At 47.1% G+C, this 19,137-nt stretch overlaps 1 protein-coding gene across 1 annotated transcript in view; it reads left to right on the top strand.

Moving 5' to 3' along the window:
- Positions 1 to 19,137, top strand: part of SYCP2 (synaptonemal complex protein 2) — a 372,455-nt gene that overhangs the window by 157,314 nt on the left and 196,004 nt on the right. The window contains exon 22 of the mRNA XM_082271514.1: positions 9,593 to 9,957. Coding sequence (XP_082127640.1) covers positions 9,593 to 9,957 — 365 coding nt within the window. The remainder of the gene's footprint in view (positions 1 to 9,592; positions 9,958 to 19,137) is intronic.

Raw genomic sequence — 19,137 nt, 5'->3', positions numbered from 1 at the left:
GCTGAGAACAGGCCAATCTGGATCTGTGGACAAATCCTTGTGTGCACGAAGGGACGCCCTCACCCGTTTCTGGGGTGGGGGGGGGGGGTAACGTCTTTGCTTCTTTACGGAACCATGAACTTCTCTGATTCAGGACAAATGGATTCACAAACTGATGCGATCAGGTTACAAGATCGAATTCAGGTCCCGACCGTTGGACAGGTTCTTTCCGTCCAACCTCCTCCTATCTCCAGATCGGTTAACGGACCTACGAGAGGCAGTGCAAGATCTGCTGTCTTAAGGACCGATCTTTCATCCTGCTTTACAGTCACTGGCTTTAACGGCATGGCTGTTAAAAGCCAGGTGTTGAAGGATAGGGGTCTTTCTGATTCAGTGATTCCTACACTGTTGAAGGCCAGGAAGTCTACTTCCAGGAAGATCTATCATCGTATGTGGAAATCGTACATTTCTTGGTGTGAATCCATGAAGGTACATCCTCGCCTTTTTTCAGTGGCTAGGATCTTGGCTTTCCTTCAAAGAGGTGTCGAACAGAAGTTGGCCTTGGACACCAATAAAGGCCAAGTGTCAGCCTTGGCTGTGTTTTTCCAACGTCCTTTAGCCTCGCATGCGTTGATTCGCACCTTTATCCAAGGGTTCCGTCATGTGGCCCCTCCGAGGCGATCCCCATTACCTCCATGGGATCTGAATTTGGTATAGTCTGTTCTTCAAAAACCTCCTTTTGAGAACATTAGGGAGATTCCTCTGTGAGAACATTAGGGAGATTCCTCTGCTTACCTTGTCTGAGAAGGTTGCCTTTTTGGTGGCTATTACTTCTGCTCGCAGAGTATCAGAATTGGCAGTGCTTTCCTGACGTTTGCCTTATTTGGTGGTCCACAGAGAGGAAGTAGTACTTTGACCTAGTCAGTCATTTCTTCCTAAGGTGGTTTCTGATTTCCATCTAAATTAAGACATTGTGCTGCCTTCTTTAAGTCCTAAGCCCAAGCATCCTAAGCAAATTGCTTTGCATTCTTTGGATGTGGTTTGGGCGATTAGGGTTTACCTGGCGGTTACTGAATCTTTCAGGAAATCAGATTCTCTTTTTGTCCTCATGGACGGACCTAGACAGGGATTGGCTGCGTCTGCTGTGACCATTTCTAGGTTCCACCTTTAATGTACAAGAAAGATAATACGGCACCCCAGGATCACAAAATTAGGAAACCGACTCACCTAATAAAGGTGGCACTTAGCCCTTCAAACTCCAGAACACAGACAGTAGCCGAGTAGCCGAAAAGGAAATGGGGAACAGAAACCCAAAGGGGTTCTATAGTGGAGGAAGGGAATCCGGCAGACCGCTGTGAGCTCATGTAAAACAATCTTTATTGTTGCATAATATGTAAATTGAACACAGATAATAAGAGCAGACTTCACAGAAGGGTCAATGACGATGCCGCTAAAAAACACACAACCCGGTATCACTCATACACCAATATGATACAGCAAATAGAGTAAGTAGCAAAAAACTGCACAGTGTATTGATCTGGCCACGGTGAGAGGCAGGAAACCTTAGCAGTGTCAGATAGGTATCAGCTGTACAAACCTAATGACATCTGCACTCACCAGTTGCCAATGATCCCTGCAGTGTAAGCTTGTGTATATGTAGTAATAAAAGAGGTCCCTCCTTCAACCCTGGATCAGCTGAGTGTCTCTCGTAGGAAGGGATCGGCTCTAGTACACAGTGTCAAACAAACAATCACAAGGGGGAGAGATCGCGTAGGGATGAATGGAAGGATGGGCTGAGCCGCATCAAATGCAGGAGGACTGAAGGGGAAACTGGGCCAAGCCCAGACAGGACAATAAAGTAGTCACTGTTCCATGGGTGAGAATACTGCGGATGACGGGGTTACTCTGGCTGGTGCTGCAAGCTGCAGTTCAGAGAGTCTCTTTATCCTTGCTAGCCGAATTCACTGAAGAGTGGTAGATTCTCCTAAACAGGAGTTGCATCAGGAGGCTCCGGAGTCTCGTAAATCAGTAGAGATGCTAGTTGTACACCTGGCGTGGTTTTCACACTAACAGCCTGAGAGAGCACCTCTCTCTCATGAGAGGAAAGCTTGGAAGGTAGGAGCCTCGAGGCAGCCAGTGGTAGCCTCAATCAATGTTGTAGCACATGGAGCTTGCCGTTCACAGATGCCACTGTGTTGAATTCCATTAGGGAGATATTCCAAAGGCATAAATCCATTTAGAGCAGGGTGATCTTGATTGTATAAATAAGCTTCATAGGGGCCCAAAATGACTTCCTTAATGATAGCCCATCAAGTGCATACTCTACTAGTGTGTGGTAGCGATGGAAACAGTCCCTGATGCAGAGACCAGGTTGGCCAGGACAGGAGGGACAAAAACCAAGGGTGTCACGCCTAAATCTGCGCATTATAAAGACATGACATCATCTTTGGGGTGTTCTTTGGGTAGGGGTACAAGGGAGGACATCTGGAAAATGCCTCTAATGCAGCCGGCTCACTACATCTGGAGTGTGAATTTGGGCCACAGCACCTTCTGGATACAGAAAGGCTGTGATGATCTCTTCCTGAAATTTTAGGATCCACTTCTTCCTGACACTTTGTATAGCACATAAGCGTTCAGCAGAGCCAATTGGAATAAGTATACAGACACTTTTTTTGTACCAGTGTCTGGCCCTACGGGCAAGTATGGCACCATTATCTGGTCGTTGAAGTCCACTCCTCCCATTTTATGGTTGTATTCGTGGACACAGAGGGGCTTCTTAACAACACCAGTCGCCGTTGCAATTTAGACTGTCGTATCTGCGTGAATGGAGGACAGAACAAAAACATTCCATGTGTCCCTCCACTTCACTGCAAGCAATTTATTACATTTCAAGCAGGCTCTCTCCCTCCATCTAAGTTAGGAATCTACAAGCCCCGGCGATTAGGTCGCACAGTGCCACATGTGTCAATTCCAAAATCAAAAAGGAGACTAAAAAGTGGCACACTTTTGTAATAATTGTCCACGTATAAATGGTACCCCTTTCCGAATAAGGGTGACACTAAGTCCTAAGCAACCTTGACGCTGCTCCTCATGTAGTCTGGGCAGTTGGGGAGCTCCACATTGCTATCTTTTCCCTCGTAAATCCAGAAACTACATCTATAGCCTGTTGCCCTGTCACAGAGCTTATACATCTTGACCCCATATCTGGCACGCTTGCTGGGGAGAAACTGTTTGAAATCAAGGCGGCCAGAAAATTTATTCAGGGACTTATCAAGCAGACAGCTTGTTGGGGCATATACAAGGCTGCAAACTTGTGGTTGAAGTAATTTACAAGGGGCCGAATTTTGTGGAGCCGGTCATATCCAGGGTCGCCCCGAGGATGACCGAGTACATTGTCATCGAAGTGCATGAACTGCAAGATTTGCTAGTATCTAGTCCTGGCCATGGCAGCAGAGAACATGGGCATATGATGAATTAGGTCAGTGGACCAATATGACTGCAGCACACCCTTTTTAGTAATGCCCATAAGGAGGGATACGCCAAGAAAGGTTTTAATTTTGGAAACAGTGATGTGTTTCCATGCAAATTCTCTGGCAAGGGTCAAATTTGGATTTGCAGCGATTAATTTATCGGCATATAAATTGCTTTGGTCCACAGTTGATCTGTAAAGATCTTCTGTGAAACAGCTCATTAAAACCAAGGGGAGTAAAATCAGCTGTTTCCACCTGACCTTTTCATCGCTAACTCATTTAATCTACGCGTATCACCGAAACCTGGCTTCACGAATCCGACACTGTCTTCTGCTGCCCTATCCCAAAGTGGTCTTTTATGGACTCACTCCCCTAGACCCAATGGTCGCAAGGGTGGGGGTGTCGGGATCCTTCTAGCCCCACATAGCACCTTTCAGGTACTTCACCCACCTGCCTCTCGGTCACTCTCCTCGTTTGAGGTACACTGCATTCGTCTTTTCTCCCCTGTTTCTCTAAGGATAGCTGTGATCTACCGCCCCCCTGGACCAGTATCGACCTTTGTTGATGACCTCTGCCTTGCTACCCTACTTTCTCTCTTCCGAAATCCCCCCAATCATTCTCGGCGACTTCAACATCCCTATTAATACTAACACTCCTACCACTTCCAAACTACTCAGTCTAACCTCCTCATTTGACCTGAAGCAATGGATACATGCTTCTACTCACTCTGAAGGCAATATCCTTGACCTTGTTTTCTCCCACCTATGCACTCCGCACAACCTTTCAAACAATCCTTTCCCTCTCTCTGATCACTACCTTATTAGTTTCACTCTCTCCCCCTCCTCCACCTCCTCTGCCTCCCGCTACCTTAGTTACCCGCAGAAACCTACGCCATCTCAACCCTTCTCTTCTCTACTCTGCTACCGACCACCTCTATGACAAAATCTCACCCCTGTCCTGCACCAATCTAGCCACTTCTGTCTACAACGCTTCACTCTTAGCCTCCCTGGACACACTGGCACCCTTCACCACACACCGAATCAGGCCCCGACCCCTTCAACCTTGGCAAACAGAAAACACTAGAAGTCTGAAAAAGCATAGTCGTGCTCTTGAGCGCCTATGGCGTAAGACTAGGTCTCAGAAGGATTTTAACCAATATAAATCTGCCCTCCAAAAATACAATTCCAGTCTCCACACTGCTAAACAGACCTATTTTATCACTCTCATTAACAACCTGTCATCACGCCCCCGGCAACTCTTCGCTACCTTTCTCTACTCCATCCTCCACTACCCCCTCCCACCGACTCACTCACTGCCCAGGAGATTGCCTACCACTTCAAACAGAAGATTGATACAATTCGTAAGGAGATCATTGCTGTTCAGATACCTTCCATGCCTTATGCTTCATGCCCACAGGTGCGATCATTACTTCCCTCATTCAACCCCGCCACTATAGATGAGGTTGCTAAACTACTTGCCAATGTCCACTTAACGACCTGCCCTCTGGATCCTGTTCCCTTGCAAATGCTACGTTCACCTTCTGGCCCTATTCTACGCTCTCTAACCCACATCTTCAATCTCTCCCTCTCTTCTGGCATCTTCCTCAACTCTATAAAACATGCACTAGTCAGCCCCATACTTAAAAAGCCCTCACTGGACCCAACCGATCTGAACAACCTACGCCCTATTTCCTTGCTCCCCTTTTTATCCAAACTCCTCGAACGTCTAGTCTACAACCGACTGTGTGACCACCTTGCAGAGAATAGCCTCCTTGATCCCCTTCAGTCTGGATTTCGGCCTCAACACTCCACTGAAACTGCTCTCCTAAAACTGACAAACGATCTACTAGCGGCCAAAACCAATGGACACTATTCTGTACTCCTACTTCTGGACCTTTCTGCTGCCTTTGATACGGTTGACCATCCCCTCCTCCTCAAAAAACTCCATGCCTTTGGTCTCCGTGACTGTACTCTTCACTGGTTATCTTCGTACTTATCCAACCACACCTTTAGCATTATGTACAATACTACTTCCTCCTCTCCTCTTCTCTGTTGGGGTCCCCCAAGGCTCTGTTCTTGGACCCCTCCTATTTTCAATCTACCCCTCCTCTCTGGGTTGATAGCCTCCCACGGCTTCCAATACCATCTCTACGCTGAGGATACCCAAATCTATTTATCCACCCCTCAGCTCTCTCCCTCAGTCTCCTCACGTATCACTAATTTACTATCAGATATATCGGTCTGGATGACTCACCACTTCCTCAAACTCAATCCATCCAAAACCGAGCTTATAATTTTTCCTCCACCACGTGCCCCTTCCCCTGATTTCTCTGTCAATATCGATAACCTTACTATCAGCCCATCCCCGCATGCCAAGGTCTTAGGTGTTGTCCTGGACTCTGAACTCTCCTTCAAACCCCACATCCAATCTTTGTCCAAATCTTGCCGCCTCAGCCTCCGCAACATCTCCAAAATATGCCCCTTTCTAACCAAAGACACAACAAAGCTCTTAGTTCACTCCCTGGTCATTTCGCGCCTCAACTACTGCAATTCCCTTCTCATTGGCTTACCTCTACACAGGCTATCCCCCCTTCAATCCATCATGAATGCTGCCGCCAGACTCATCCACCTTACCAATCGCTCAGTGTCCGCTGCTCCTCTATGTCAAGCCCTCCACTGGCTTACGCTCACCCAACGAATTAAATTCAAAATACTTACAACATCTTACAAAGCAATCCACAGCTTAGCCCCTAGCTACATCACTAGCCTAGTCTCAAAATACCAACCTAATCGCTCTCTTCGTTCCTCTCAAAACCTCCTGCTTTCTAGCTCCCTCGTCACCGCCTCTCCAATCCTATGGAACTCCTTACCCTTATCTGTCTCATTATCTCCTACTCTATTAGCTTTTAGGCGATCTCTGAAAACCCTCCTTTTCAGAGAAGCCTATCCTACCCACACTTAACAAATATACCTCCATTTTCTCCATCAGCCCATCCCCCACGGTTATTGCCTTTTGTTTCACTTGACCCTCCCTTCTAGATTGTAAGCTCTAACGAGCAGGGCCCTCTAGTTCCTCCTGTTTTGAATTGTATTGTAACTGTATTGTCTTCCCTCACATTGTAAAGCGCTGCGCAAACTGTTGGAGCTATATAAATCCTGTATTATAATAATAATAATTACGGGTTGGCCAGTGAATGGGGGAAGTACAGGGGCTCCAGAAGTGGTGGGCTTCCAATCATGTTTTGCAAGCGCATCAGGAAGGACACTATGGGCTCTACAGGCCTGTCTTTGAATTATTGGTGGCTGCGGGATACTACTTGTGCTAGCCACTGCACCAGCTTGAACTGCACTTATGGGACTCACCACATCACCAAGTGTTACTGCAGTGCTGGTTTGACTATGACCAGGATGTACTAGGCCGCTGGCGGCTTGCCAGTTCACCAGAAGGTTGAGCTCCACTAGTACCAACGCTGCTGCATACGAGAACCCTGCAATTGTTGCACCTCCGCAACAGAAGAACGGGGTCAGGTACACCTGACCTTAGCAGGGACCACTACTCCGTCATCAGAGCTATCTGTCAGTGTGCCGCTGCTCTCTACAGGTTCGAATACTGAGCCTGATTCTGACAGTGAGGCTTCCCCATCGCTCTCATCTGTCATACTCAGCATTGTGTAGGCCTCTTCGCTAGTGTACCTCTGTTTGGACATTTTGGCCAATAAATTTATAGGTACCTAGTGTGACTCACAGATAAGAAAGCACCTGGTTGTCAAGGACTGTTTAAACCGCTACCAAAAAATTTAACTGCTAGTGCTAGCAGAGATCAGGCCTCACTGCTAACGCAGCGGTTCAGTGTGCTATAGATTGGAAATTACAGTATTCTGCTGATTCTGCACTTCTTGCGGGGGGGGGTTGCGGAGGGGCTAAACGCAGGTGCTGGCAGGTTTCGGGGCTGATACTGCTAATGCTGCGTTTTTGGGTACACTATACTAAACTGTTGGGGATGCTAGTATAGTTCTGATCAGATCAAAGATATTGATCCGTTCAGACACTATACTAGTATTGGAGGTGTTTAGTGTGTGTGTGTGTGTTACTGGCAATCAAGGAGTTAAAATGTATTACTAAATATGTGGCGGGCAATTCCTGGACTGACACTAACGTTATTGCTAACTGATGTCACCTGTGACACTAATACAGTGATCAGAAAAAAAATATGTACACTATAATGGTGACACTGTGACAGGGCAATGAAGGGGTTAACTGGGGTTATCAGGGAGTGAATCTTTATTAGGGGATATATGGCGTTATACCCTAAACCTATCTAGGACTCCCTCTAACTGTCTCTCACACTAACTGAAGTCACAAGTGACAATAATACAGCGATCAATAGATTTATCTGTATACTGTATATAGTGTACACTGACAGGTAGTGAAAGGGTTAAAAGGGGGTTAATCCGGTTCACGCCCTTGCCCCCCCCCCCCCCCCCCCCCCCCAGCCCCGTGCGCATGACCGACGTATGGGCTTGTCGGTTCGCGCAGTCGAGCCACCTTGCCGCAGTATATCAGTGGCAGGCGGTCGGAAACTGGTTAACACACAGGCGCGTAAATGAGTGCCGCATATTCAACAGTAAGAACACAATAGAAAAATCTGCATTTTTAAACAGTAATTTACGCCTAATGCGTGCATTTGCTCGCAAATGCGATCAAAGGAACGCACACGATCATACTGTTGATCTGAAAAAAAATTTGCATATTCAGAGGCACGAATTTACGCAAATTTGCGCGAACGCAGATGCGCGAAAATGTGCAAAAATACGCGCAATTTTCAATAAGACAAAAATTACGGCTGAAAAAGGAGATGCTCAAACAGGAGTATCGTGTGCAAGAGGCCTAAAATGGTAGTGAAGGTTACATGCTAACATTCCCTCCCCCCTGCTTCCACCTATCCTGCATATCTATATAAAAAAAGTTCTGTATACTTACCTTTTTTTAACCACTTCTGGACCGGAAGGATTTACCCCCCTGTAACATGTGTGACCATTAGCTTAGTGGCAGATGCATTTTCAAGTGATCCAGTGTAGTCAGGAACTATATTTTTAAGGGCCTGGTAGCCCATTTTTATTAAAGGCAAAAAAAAAAAAAGTCCATAACATAGGCTTCCCACGCATTTCCATTAAAAAATGTAAAAAGCAAAATTTTTCATCATTTTAGACTAGTTTGTATTCTGCCACATATTTTTGGTAAAAAAAAATCCCAATAAGTGTGTATAGATTGGTTTGCGCAAAAGTTATCATGTCTAAAAACTAAAGGAAAGATTTATGTCATTTTTATTTATTTTTTTACTAGTAATCAGCGATTTTTAGCGGGACTGCGACATTGCATTGATTAGACACCTAACTGACACTTGACCAGTGACATTACTTCAGTGATCAGTGCTAAAAATTTGCACTGTTACTGTACTAATGACACTGGCAGGGAAGGGGTTAACAACAGGGGCAATCAAAGCTGTAAATGTGTCCCTAGGGAGTGCTTTCTAACTGGGGGGATGGGCTTTCTGCATGAACACAGAGACCTGTGTTCCTAAAAAAGAGGATCCCTGTGTTCATAACTGACAGAACAGCGGTCTGCTGCGTTTATAGTGACAGACTGCCCATCGCGGATGCCGACAGTAATCGCGGCCGCCGGATCTGCTGATCGGCTTCCTCTGTGGGGAATGAGCGCGCGTGCCCCCCCGCTAGCGGTGTCCCGCAAAGCGACGTACAGTTACGTTGCTTCGCGGGACAGAGCCGACATGCCGCATTAAAACTGCAAGGGGCGGTCTTTAAGTGGGTAAACTGGTATGGTCATGTGATTCAGCAGTTGCGGCTTCCCTGTGTAAGGGAGCATTCGTTAACTACTGTAAATTGCTGGAGCCATGATATCGCCCGTAAGCTCCCATTGCCCAGCCATTTTTGGAGCTCCTTCTCCCATGCAGACTTCGCTCACTGACTCAGGGAGCTGGAGATGCAGGATCACATAACCTGAGCGAAGCAGGTTAAAAATAGGTTAGTACATTATTATTACTATTGTTATTATAATATACACAGTTTGGCACGGGGGTTTAAACGCATTTACTATACACAATTTTCTGTATGTGTTATATTTCAGATAAATCTGTTAGTGATCTGCTTGCTAAAATGGAAAAGAGTTCAGCCTGTGAGAGTGAAACAAGTGCCCAAAATACAAAACCCCCAAGTACTAGTTGCACAAGGACAAAATCACAGGCTCAAGAGAGATGCAAAAAAAAAAAAACAGAAAATACAAAAGCTGAGGAGCAAGCTATTGAAAGACAAAACTTCAAGAATGTCAAAAAGCCTGACATATTATTGAACACACAAAGCAAGGAGTCAGATGTTCATTCTCATAGTGATGATCTAGCTAAGACATCTGACAATAATAGTAAGAAGGAAAGCGCAAAGATAGCAAAGTTCAAAAGTTCTGCAGCGAAGAAGAAAGAATCGTCGAGGCCTAAGGTAATATTTAAACTTCTTTTCTTCATAAATCTGGAAGAAAAAAGCCTTATATTCCTAAAGAGCAATTGAACTTTCAGTTTAAACACACTAATTACATTATCAGTGAATCATAACCAATGGTGTGTAAAGGCTTATCATTTGTTTCCTTTAGACTGCATTCACAGCCTATGTTATACCTCTGTAGAGATGCCACGTTTTCCACACAGTGCAGGGGTCCTTTCCTGCTGCATCTTGGCACAAGACAGATTTTTCTATTCATATTGTGGCATATTGTTTTGACGTACGTTATATGTATTTAGCTGATTTAAACTGAAGATTTTTTTGAGCCTTAAAGTTTAACTCCACTTTAGTGGGGAGGAAAAAAAAAAAGCAAATAAAGAAAAAACAATATAGCTTATACAATTGCGACATAAATCATATTGTGATGCAATGCAATATGGCTACCTGGATCTGTTCTGTACACAGAATGTGTACTGACCACACCCCTGAAGAATAATTTCCTGCTTTTGTGATTGGCTTTTCCCAAAAGTCTGCCTAAGATACCAGTCAGATTTCTGGCATCCGCTGCAACTAAAATGTAGTTTTTGGTGAGATAATCCCAATAGGAACACGTCTAAAGGGATACAGGCCCAGCAGATTTCCTCATTAGTGTCCTGCAACTGTCACAGCTGATAGATAATTATGAAGCCACTCCCATTAGACCCACTCAACACAGGAGAACAGAAGAATAAACAATGATTTCTTCAGAATAACAAAAGGTAGGAATCTGCAACAACATTTGTTAAAGTCCTTGTAATATACTTAGAACACCCAGAGGGGAATTTTTTTTCTCAACAAAAGTGGAGTTACAGGGGGTTAATCCTCTGCATTGTGAAAAAAGGCTGTATGATCCTGTCTTCTCTGATCTTCCCCTTCTTCTACTGTCCCCAATCTATCTCCTAATAAAAATAGGGCCTTTGGAGTCACTCTGCATATGCTCTGTTTGGTGTGTATTGCTAGAATGTTTTTTTTTTTTTCTTGGGAGAGTGCATGTGATCAGCACAGAGCCAATCGGCACTGTCCAGACAAAGGGGCTGGGGTCCTTCAGCCTCATAAGGCGGTCAGGGGAGAGAACTCCTACAAGCTTTAACCAGACACTGATAGAAGTCACAGGACTGCTATGCTGATGAGAAAAGGTATTTAGCAGGATATTTGTACTAAAATAATTGCATTTCCATGTACTGTGGGAGACCAGATATAGTGAATATAGGGTCCTGGGTTTAGTAACAATTTAAACTTAAAGGAGATCTTACAATTAAGCTGGCCATATATTATATTTTTCCTATTCAATTTCCTTTAGATTTACCTTACACTATGTAGTACAAGGGTCTGTCTGATTGCATACAAATAGAAAGTGTTTAGGGTTGACCTCCTATTATATGGTTTTGGTAAATCTAAAGAAAAATTGTATAATGTATGACTAGCCTTAAGCTTAACCAATGTTTGGGATGCAACAATTGCATCCCAGTGTAGAAAAACAAAAATGTACCATTCTCCAGTGGTCTGACTTTTTGCTTGTTAAATCACAAGAGCTCTTGGCACTCAGCAAAGCTGTCAATTTCTGCTAATTGCGAAGCTCTAGCTGTAACTCAGTGTTGGATTGCTTTAAAGATACCATCACATTCACATAGAGAACTCTTGTTTTAAGAAAAGTTTCCACACCTTTTTTTTAACTCTATTAAGAATTTCATAAACCAATTAAATCACTTTTGTACATTTTCCTTTGCGATGCATTTTTTCCCCAGCGTCGTACCAACTTTTAAATGCCATTAGCAAAACATTTTCTTGGTCACATAGCCACGGATGCAGTGCTGCTTTCACATCATCATCACATGAAAATCTTCCCCTTAAAGTTTCTTTGAGCAGTCCAAAAAGGTGGAAAATTGAGATTGTGCTAAATCCGGACAATAAGCTGGGTGTTCCATAACCTCTCACTCATGAACGACTAAGAGAGAGAACTTTATCCCCATACTGAGAACACATGCGGAGATGAATTTGTTCTCCCGGCACACCTTCTGCCCACAAAAAGTGTATGACAGAACGCTGTTCCTCTTTAGTGCAATTTATACTTTTTGCAGCCAACTTCACCACAGCGTGACAACTCTTATACTAAACTGCAAGGTCAGCCGGCTTGCCAGACACATTGACACTAAGATATGACCAATTACTACTCCTCCCACCCTCACCATTTCCAATGAAAAGACCCCTCGTATTTGCAGCTCACAGCCCAAGAAGATTATATACTGGCTCTGGAACACATGCAAAAGCCTAAGAGCCATATCACATCCTATGCGTTTAGGTGCACTTTACATGCTTTTTAGGTGCATCACCATTAAACTATATAGCATGTGTTAGAGCTGCACCATTAATCGTTAAAAAATTGCGATGTCGATTCAATCCCCCTCACGATCCTAATCCGGCATTTGTACGATTCATGTAAGTGCAGAGCTGTTCTCTGTTCAGAGCGGTCCAAAAAAAAAAACAGCTGGCAAAGTTTATCACAGCATTGCTTAGCGCTGAGAGATAAATAGAAACATCATTTAGTTCTTTTAGATCAAAGGAATGAACTTCGGTCTGTAAATGAGGTCAGTTAAAGACTAAGCTTTTTTCTGACACTTGTTGCTTACAAGATAAAATCAGTATTTTTTGCTAGAAAATTACTTAGAACCCCCCAAACATTATATATATATTTTTAGCAGAGACCCTTGAATGGCAGTCATTGCAATATTTTATGTCACACTGTATTTGGGCAGCGTTTTTTCAAACGCAATTTTCTCTTTCATTCATTGGCGGGTTATCTCTAAATTTAAATGAAAATCAGAGACAACCTGAGGAAGGAACGACAGACAGGGCAAAGAACCACCTAGTCACTGTGAACCACCAGTAAGGTGAACAACAGGATAACTCCGCTAATTCCGACACCCTGCGAGCAGAGGTGATAGCCACCAAAAAGGCCACCTTCTGGGACAGGGTAAGCAGGATAAGCAGGGGAATCTCTGGAAGATTCTCGAAAAGAGGCTTCTGGAGGACTGAGAGCACCAAATCGAGATCCCAAGGCGGCAACAGAGATTGCACTGGAGGTGTCAAGTGCCTAACTCCCTGAAGAAAAGTACGCACCAGGGAGTATGTGGCCAAGGGCCGTTGAAATAAAACTGCTAAGGACAACACCTGACCCTTGATAGTACTCAAGGCCAGTTTCTGCTTAACCCCCCCGTTGAAGAAAGGTAAGGATCGGAGCCACCGAACAAGAGCGATGATAAATCCCAAGAGACTCACACCACGCAATGTATGTCTTCCACGTATGACAGTAGATTTTCCTAGAAGTAGGTTTCCTAGATTTTAACAGCGTTGGAAACACAGACTCACGACTGTAAAGCAGGATGGAAGATTGGTCCTTGGGACAGCAGATCCTCCCTAAAGGAGGCTTCTACGGAACGTCGGTGACCAGCCACACCAAATCGGCGTACCAAGCTCGGCAAGGCCAGTCCGGGGCCACTAAGATGACCGAAATCCCTTCTGCCTCGATCCTGCGTAGAAGTCTTTGCAGAAGCTTAAGAGGAGGGAAGGCTTTAATCAGCCAATACTGACCCCACGGGGCCTCCAGCGCGTCTGGCCAGAGGATCCCGTGACCGAGCCACAAACCTCTGCACGTTTCTGTTGAGCGAAAAGCCAACAGATCCACCTTGGGGATGCCCCAACCGAGACACCACTGATGAAACAAGTCCGGACCACTCCCCTTGGTCTAACGCCTGCCGACTGAGGTAGTCCGCCTGCCAGTTTTCCACCCCGGGAATGTGTACGGTGGAGAGGGCTGGAACAAACAGTTCTGCCCACCTTAGAATGCCGGCTACCTCCAGAGCCGCTAGGACACTTCTTGTGCCCCCCTGGTGATTGACATAAGCCACGACCATGACATTGTCCGAATAAATACTCACTGGACATCCCTGAAGATGATCCGTCCAATGTTCCAGGCACATCGCTCGGAGTTCCAAGACATTGATCAGTAGTCTGGACTCTTCCATTGTCCAGATCCTCTGAACAGAATATTTGCCGAGGACGCCTCCCCATCCGGACAGGCTGGCATCCTTTGTGACCACTATCTAATACAACTATCTAATACAAGGGGAGGAAGGATTTGCCCAGCCAAAGCGCCAAAGACTGAAGCCACCATATCAGAGACTCTTTCGCTCCCTGGCTCAGCCGGGTCGGATTGACCAGAGACTGCGGATTCTTATCCCATTTGGCCAGAATCTCCCTGCAGGGACCTCATATGAAATTGCAAATGGAATTGCCTTGAAGGTAAACCCCATCAGACCCACCACCCGCATGCAAGCCCAGAGGAATGACCATCTGCTGGACAGCAGGAGACGAATTACAGTCTGTAGTTTCTGGAGTTTGTCCAGAGGAAGGAGCATTCTGGCTCAGGCCGAGTCCAGAGGCAGACCCAGATAGTCCAGCTTGTGGACGGAACCAGAGCAGGCTTCTGAAAATTCAGAATTCAGCCAAACTTCCTAAAGCTCATATGGTGATTTCCAGGTTTTTCACCAGAGCAGTAGGGGACTCTGCTCGCAGAAGGAGGACGTCCAAGTAGCCCAGTACTGCAATACCCTATTGGCATAACAAGGTTGGCACCGGTGCCAACACTTTCGTGAAGAACCGAGGAGCAGAGGCGGGACCAAAAGGTAACGCCACAAACTAATAATGCTCCTCTCCAACGGCAAAGCGGAGGAAGCACTGGAGATCGACACGTATTGGAATGTGAAGATAAGCGTCCTTGATGTTGATGTAGGCAAGAAAATCTCCCTGATGCAGGGAAGCCACCACCATGCGAATGGACTCCATTTTTAACTTCTGCACCCGCACAAAGCAGTTCAGTGCCTTGAGGTCCAGAACTGGACGCACCTTGCCTTCCTTCCTGGGGACTGTAAACAGGTTTGAGTAAAACCCCTGAAATTGTTCCAAAATTGGAACTGGGGCCATCACCCGTTTGGATCGCCCTCCAAAGGAGGACCTGAAGGGCTCTGGTCCCTTGTCAGTCGACCCTGAAGGACGAGAAGGAGGGCCAATGAAGAGGATCCTTGCTCTTAGCAGCCTGCGGAAGAAATGTACTCTTCCCCCCTATGAGACCTTTAATGATGTCATCCAGTGTAGCACCAAACAGGCGATCTCCTTGAAAGAAAAGATCAGTCAAGGCCTTTTTTAGAAGTCTGGTCCGCAGACCATCATTTGAGCCAAGAGACACCCCGAAGGACCACTGTCGAAACAGAGAGCCGAGCCACTAGGGGAGCTGTATCCAAAGAGGCATCACAGAAACTGCAGCCTCTGGACCAGCTGGTCTGCCAGCTCAGCAAAGGCAGGGGGGAGCTACTCCCCCTCCAGGTCATGGCGTAAAAGCCTAGCCCACTTGGTCAGAGTCTGCGACACCAGGGCAATGGTGAAAATCGGCCTCAGTGCCGAACCAGCCAGGGTGTACAAATTGCGGGCCACAGCCTCAGCCTTCCTGTCAGCCAGGTCCTTAAAGGCCAGAGACCTTGTTTAATTTGGAAACCGGTGGGTTCACCATCACTTAGGGACCCCAAGGGGACGCTTTGGTCATCCCCACTCTTCAGTGACAATTCCGTCAGAATAGGAGGGGGAAGGGCACTTCTTTACCGCTCTGGATGGCTTGTGAGTGCCAAAGGGAACCTGCGCCTTCGTCACAGCCGCAGCTGCGTCCTCTAACTTTAAGTCTCAAGCACAAATACAATCAGTGCGTCAACCAGCACCTTTTTGTGCGTGGTTGCACTATCTGAGGATTTAGGGCATGCAGTCGCAGACCCAGCAGGGTGACCCACGTCCGCAGCGGCCGAATCAGATTCAGGATCCAAAGAGACAGATAAGGCAGGGGAAGGGTGCTTTATGTCAGCCCATTGCCCAAAAGCCACCTCCACCCAGGGCACAAGGGACTCCAGGACCGCTGTCAGTGCTTCGATAGATGCATGGGACCCAGGGGGCCTCAGAGAGGGAATCAGGTGGGGAGATGTGCTCCAAGACTCCATGAGTCACCAGGGGGACCCCACAAAAAAGTGTAAAACACAGCTAAAGGACAACTCCCGCCACATTTGCAGCACCATCTGATTGCCAGTCACAGAGCACCAATCGATCCTCAGCAGAGAGGGAGAGGACCCCACCAGACTCACCACCTCGTAGAAACCAGGCACCGCAGCCACTAGGGGAATTTGCACTGCACGAGCAGCGATCAGGAAATTAAAGGATCTAGGAGGGGCTTCCACCGCTGAAATCGCTGCCCAGAGGGCTCCACTGTCATGGCCGCCGCTATTTCCAATGGTAAACCACCACAAAATGGCTGCCAGACTACACATGCATGGCCACGGTGCATTAAGCATACAGGCTACAAGAAAATGGCGGCCCCGCGTGGCACCGTGAGGCTCCCAGGGACCCAAGAGGAATCCTAGGCCTTAACGGGGAGTCTTGGCAGGAGCCCCTACCAGGTACAACCCCTGCACCCCCCCCCCGCCCCTATTGCCAGCATAGCGCCCTGCCCCCCACCCCAGGAGGTGAACCAGACCACTCACACAGCTCCAGCATTAATGGGGGGGGTAGGATGGGGGCACAGAAGAAGTGGGGTTCCTGATGAAAAGGAGGAGAATCTGGGGGTCCGACTGTCCGAATGAGGAGCCCACATCCACCCCAAAACCCTCCAGGGGGAGAGGGGGGACAGCTACTTACCATACCAGGAACCAGGCGGGCACGGCTCCAGACAGAAACCCTCTCCATCGAAAAGGGGTGATGTCCGCCCCCATCCGGTGGAGCTATGTAGTGGCCGACCTATGGCAGAGCTAAGGTGTGCACGTGCTCGCTGACCAAACTGGGGTGATCACTGGATCTAGATTATGCAGCCCATCGCCCAGTCCGGCAGTTGATTGTAGATCTCACAGAAAAAAAAAAGGAGAAAAATTCTATATAAAAAGAAAAAATTGCCAGGACCAGAGATCCCAACAAGGAACTAGGTCCTTACTTCTGACTACAAAAAAAACGGAGTACCTATAGCAGAGAGAGGGAGTATACCCATAGGTGTAGCCAGACTTTTTTTTTCCTGCCTACTGTCCTACTCCTGTAAGGGGCAGTATAACCCAATGGTAAGAAGATCAGGAGCTGTGTCCGTCAATGAACATCAGAGAAATGGATTTTATGGTAAGTCAAAAATCCCATTTTCTCTTTCGTTCACTGACGGACACAGCTCCATATCTTCTTAGACCTTGGGCTTATGCTGCTTTCTCTTCAGGAGTAGGACTAGGCGGAAACAAATTTGGCTATGCCCCTAAGGCAGTCCCAGGGGGATATACCCTCACTTCCTTCTATAGGACTTCAGTTTTTTATGCTTATTTAGGAGTAAGGACCTTACTTCCTGCTCGGATCTGTGGTCCTGGCTTTTTTTCCTTTTAAAATGGAATTTTATTCTTCCTTAGTTATTTTCTGTTCCTGTGTGAACTACAATCAACAGCCGGACTGGGGGATGCACTGGATATCATAGATCCTTACGGTCTTTCCAGTCTGGCCTGGGAGCGTGACCCAACTATTAGCTCCGCGCTAGGTTGACCGCGACATAGCCCCACTGGACGGGGGCTGGCTGGTGAGTAAAACACCCTGTGAGGAGGCATAGCTAGCTATGGTCACGACCACAGTCGCAAAGTGCCTTTGGCCGCAGCACCCCAATTCAAAGATGGCGTGGTGGACTGCCAGGAGTGGTGCCCGCCTGGTTCCCAGCTATGCTGAGTAGTGTCCCCCCTCTCTTCTCTGGGGAATGCTAGGGTGGATGCAGGCTCTTCCTCGGGTTGGTGGGTCCCTTCTGCGCCCTTCCTTCCCTAATGATCCCCCCCCCTCACTGGCAGGGTTCCCCTGTAATGGTCGCCCTCACCTACCCCCCTATTCCACCCTTAGTTCCCCCTTGGGGTGCACGGGTGTTTCTGGGTGAGGGGTGTCTCTTTTTGGTGGTGGAATGGAGGGCAGCCTCTTTCTGGTGTGCCTGCGGCAATGGCTGTGGGGGCTCCCCCCTGTTGGACTACAAGTACCTCGGGGTCTAGTGGGGTCCTGGTTGCTGCCATTTTGTTGTGAATGGCTATATACAGCCTCGGCGGCCAAGTTTGTGTAGTCCGGTGGCCATGTTTTTGGAGTTTCCCATTATAGTTAATGCGGCGGCCATTTTCATGAAGTCTGCGGGGGCCTCTAGTGACGGTGTCAGCGCTTCCTCTTTCTGATCGCAGCATGGCAGGCAGGTTTGCGCTCTGTATCCAGTTCTGAGTGTATGGTGGTGAGTCCCTGCGGGTATACAGCACCTTCTCTGCTAAAGCAGCACCGCTGGTGTGCTGATCTTTGTAGTACCACAGCGGTAGCGGTGTGAGGAGGTTTTTTTTTACAAAAAACAAAAAAAACTTTTTTTCTTTGTACACAGTGCAACCTCTGATTTTTTTCATGGAGCACTCTCAGAAGCTGCGGGACCCTCTGGGTCTCAGTCTGCCCTGGGGGCCATGACGTCGGCCCTGCAGTCACTTGTGTCAAAGGTTGATATGGCCCTGCAAAAGCGGCCTAGCAAGAAGCGCCCCCCGCCTTCACCTTCATCCCCCGCCACCTCAGAGTCTGAGGTGCATTTGGCTGCTGCGGACACGGATCAGCCCGCTGGGTCTGTGTCCACGCACCCTGAGTGCTCTAACAGTGAATGCTTTTCCACTGCAGCCGTGCATGAAAAGGCACTGGTGGAGGCACTGATTGTGTCAGTGCAGGAAACTTTAAAGTTGGAGGACTCAGCTAATGCTGAGTCAGTTACGCTGATGCAGATCATCCAAGTTGACTAAGGTATTTCCCTTTCCTGCCTATTTTGACAAGATTGTCGCTAGTCAGTGGGGATCCCCAAAACGCATGGTTGGAATACCGAAGCGTTTCGCTAGGAGATCCCCTTGACCAGTCTCTCTTGAAGAAGCTGACTGTTCCACCGACAGTGGACTCTCAGGTTTCTAGGTAGAATAAGGCCACGCTTTTACCGGTGGAGAATTCCCCGTCCTTTAAGGACCCTGTGGACAAAAGAGCTGAGGCTCTGCTCTGATTCCTTTTCACCATGGCGGGTTCAATTTTTAGCCCGGTGTT

Source organism: Pelophylax lessonae (assembly GCF_965119305.1).
Source record: "Pelophylax lessonae genome assembly, chromosome: 11".
NCBI classification, from domain to species: domain Eukaryota; kingdom Metazoa; phylum Chordata; class Amphibia; order Anura; family Ranidae; genus Pelophylax; species Pelophylax lessonae.
This window is presented reverse-complemented; position numbering and strand designations above follow the sequence as displayed.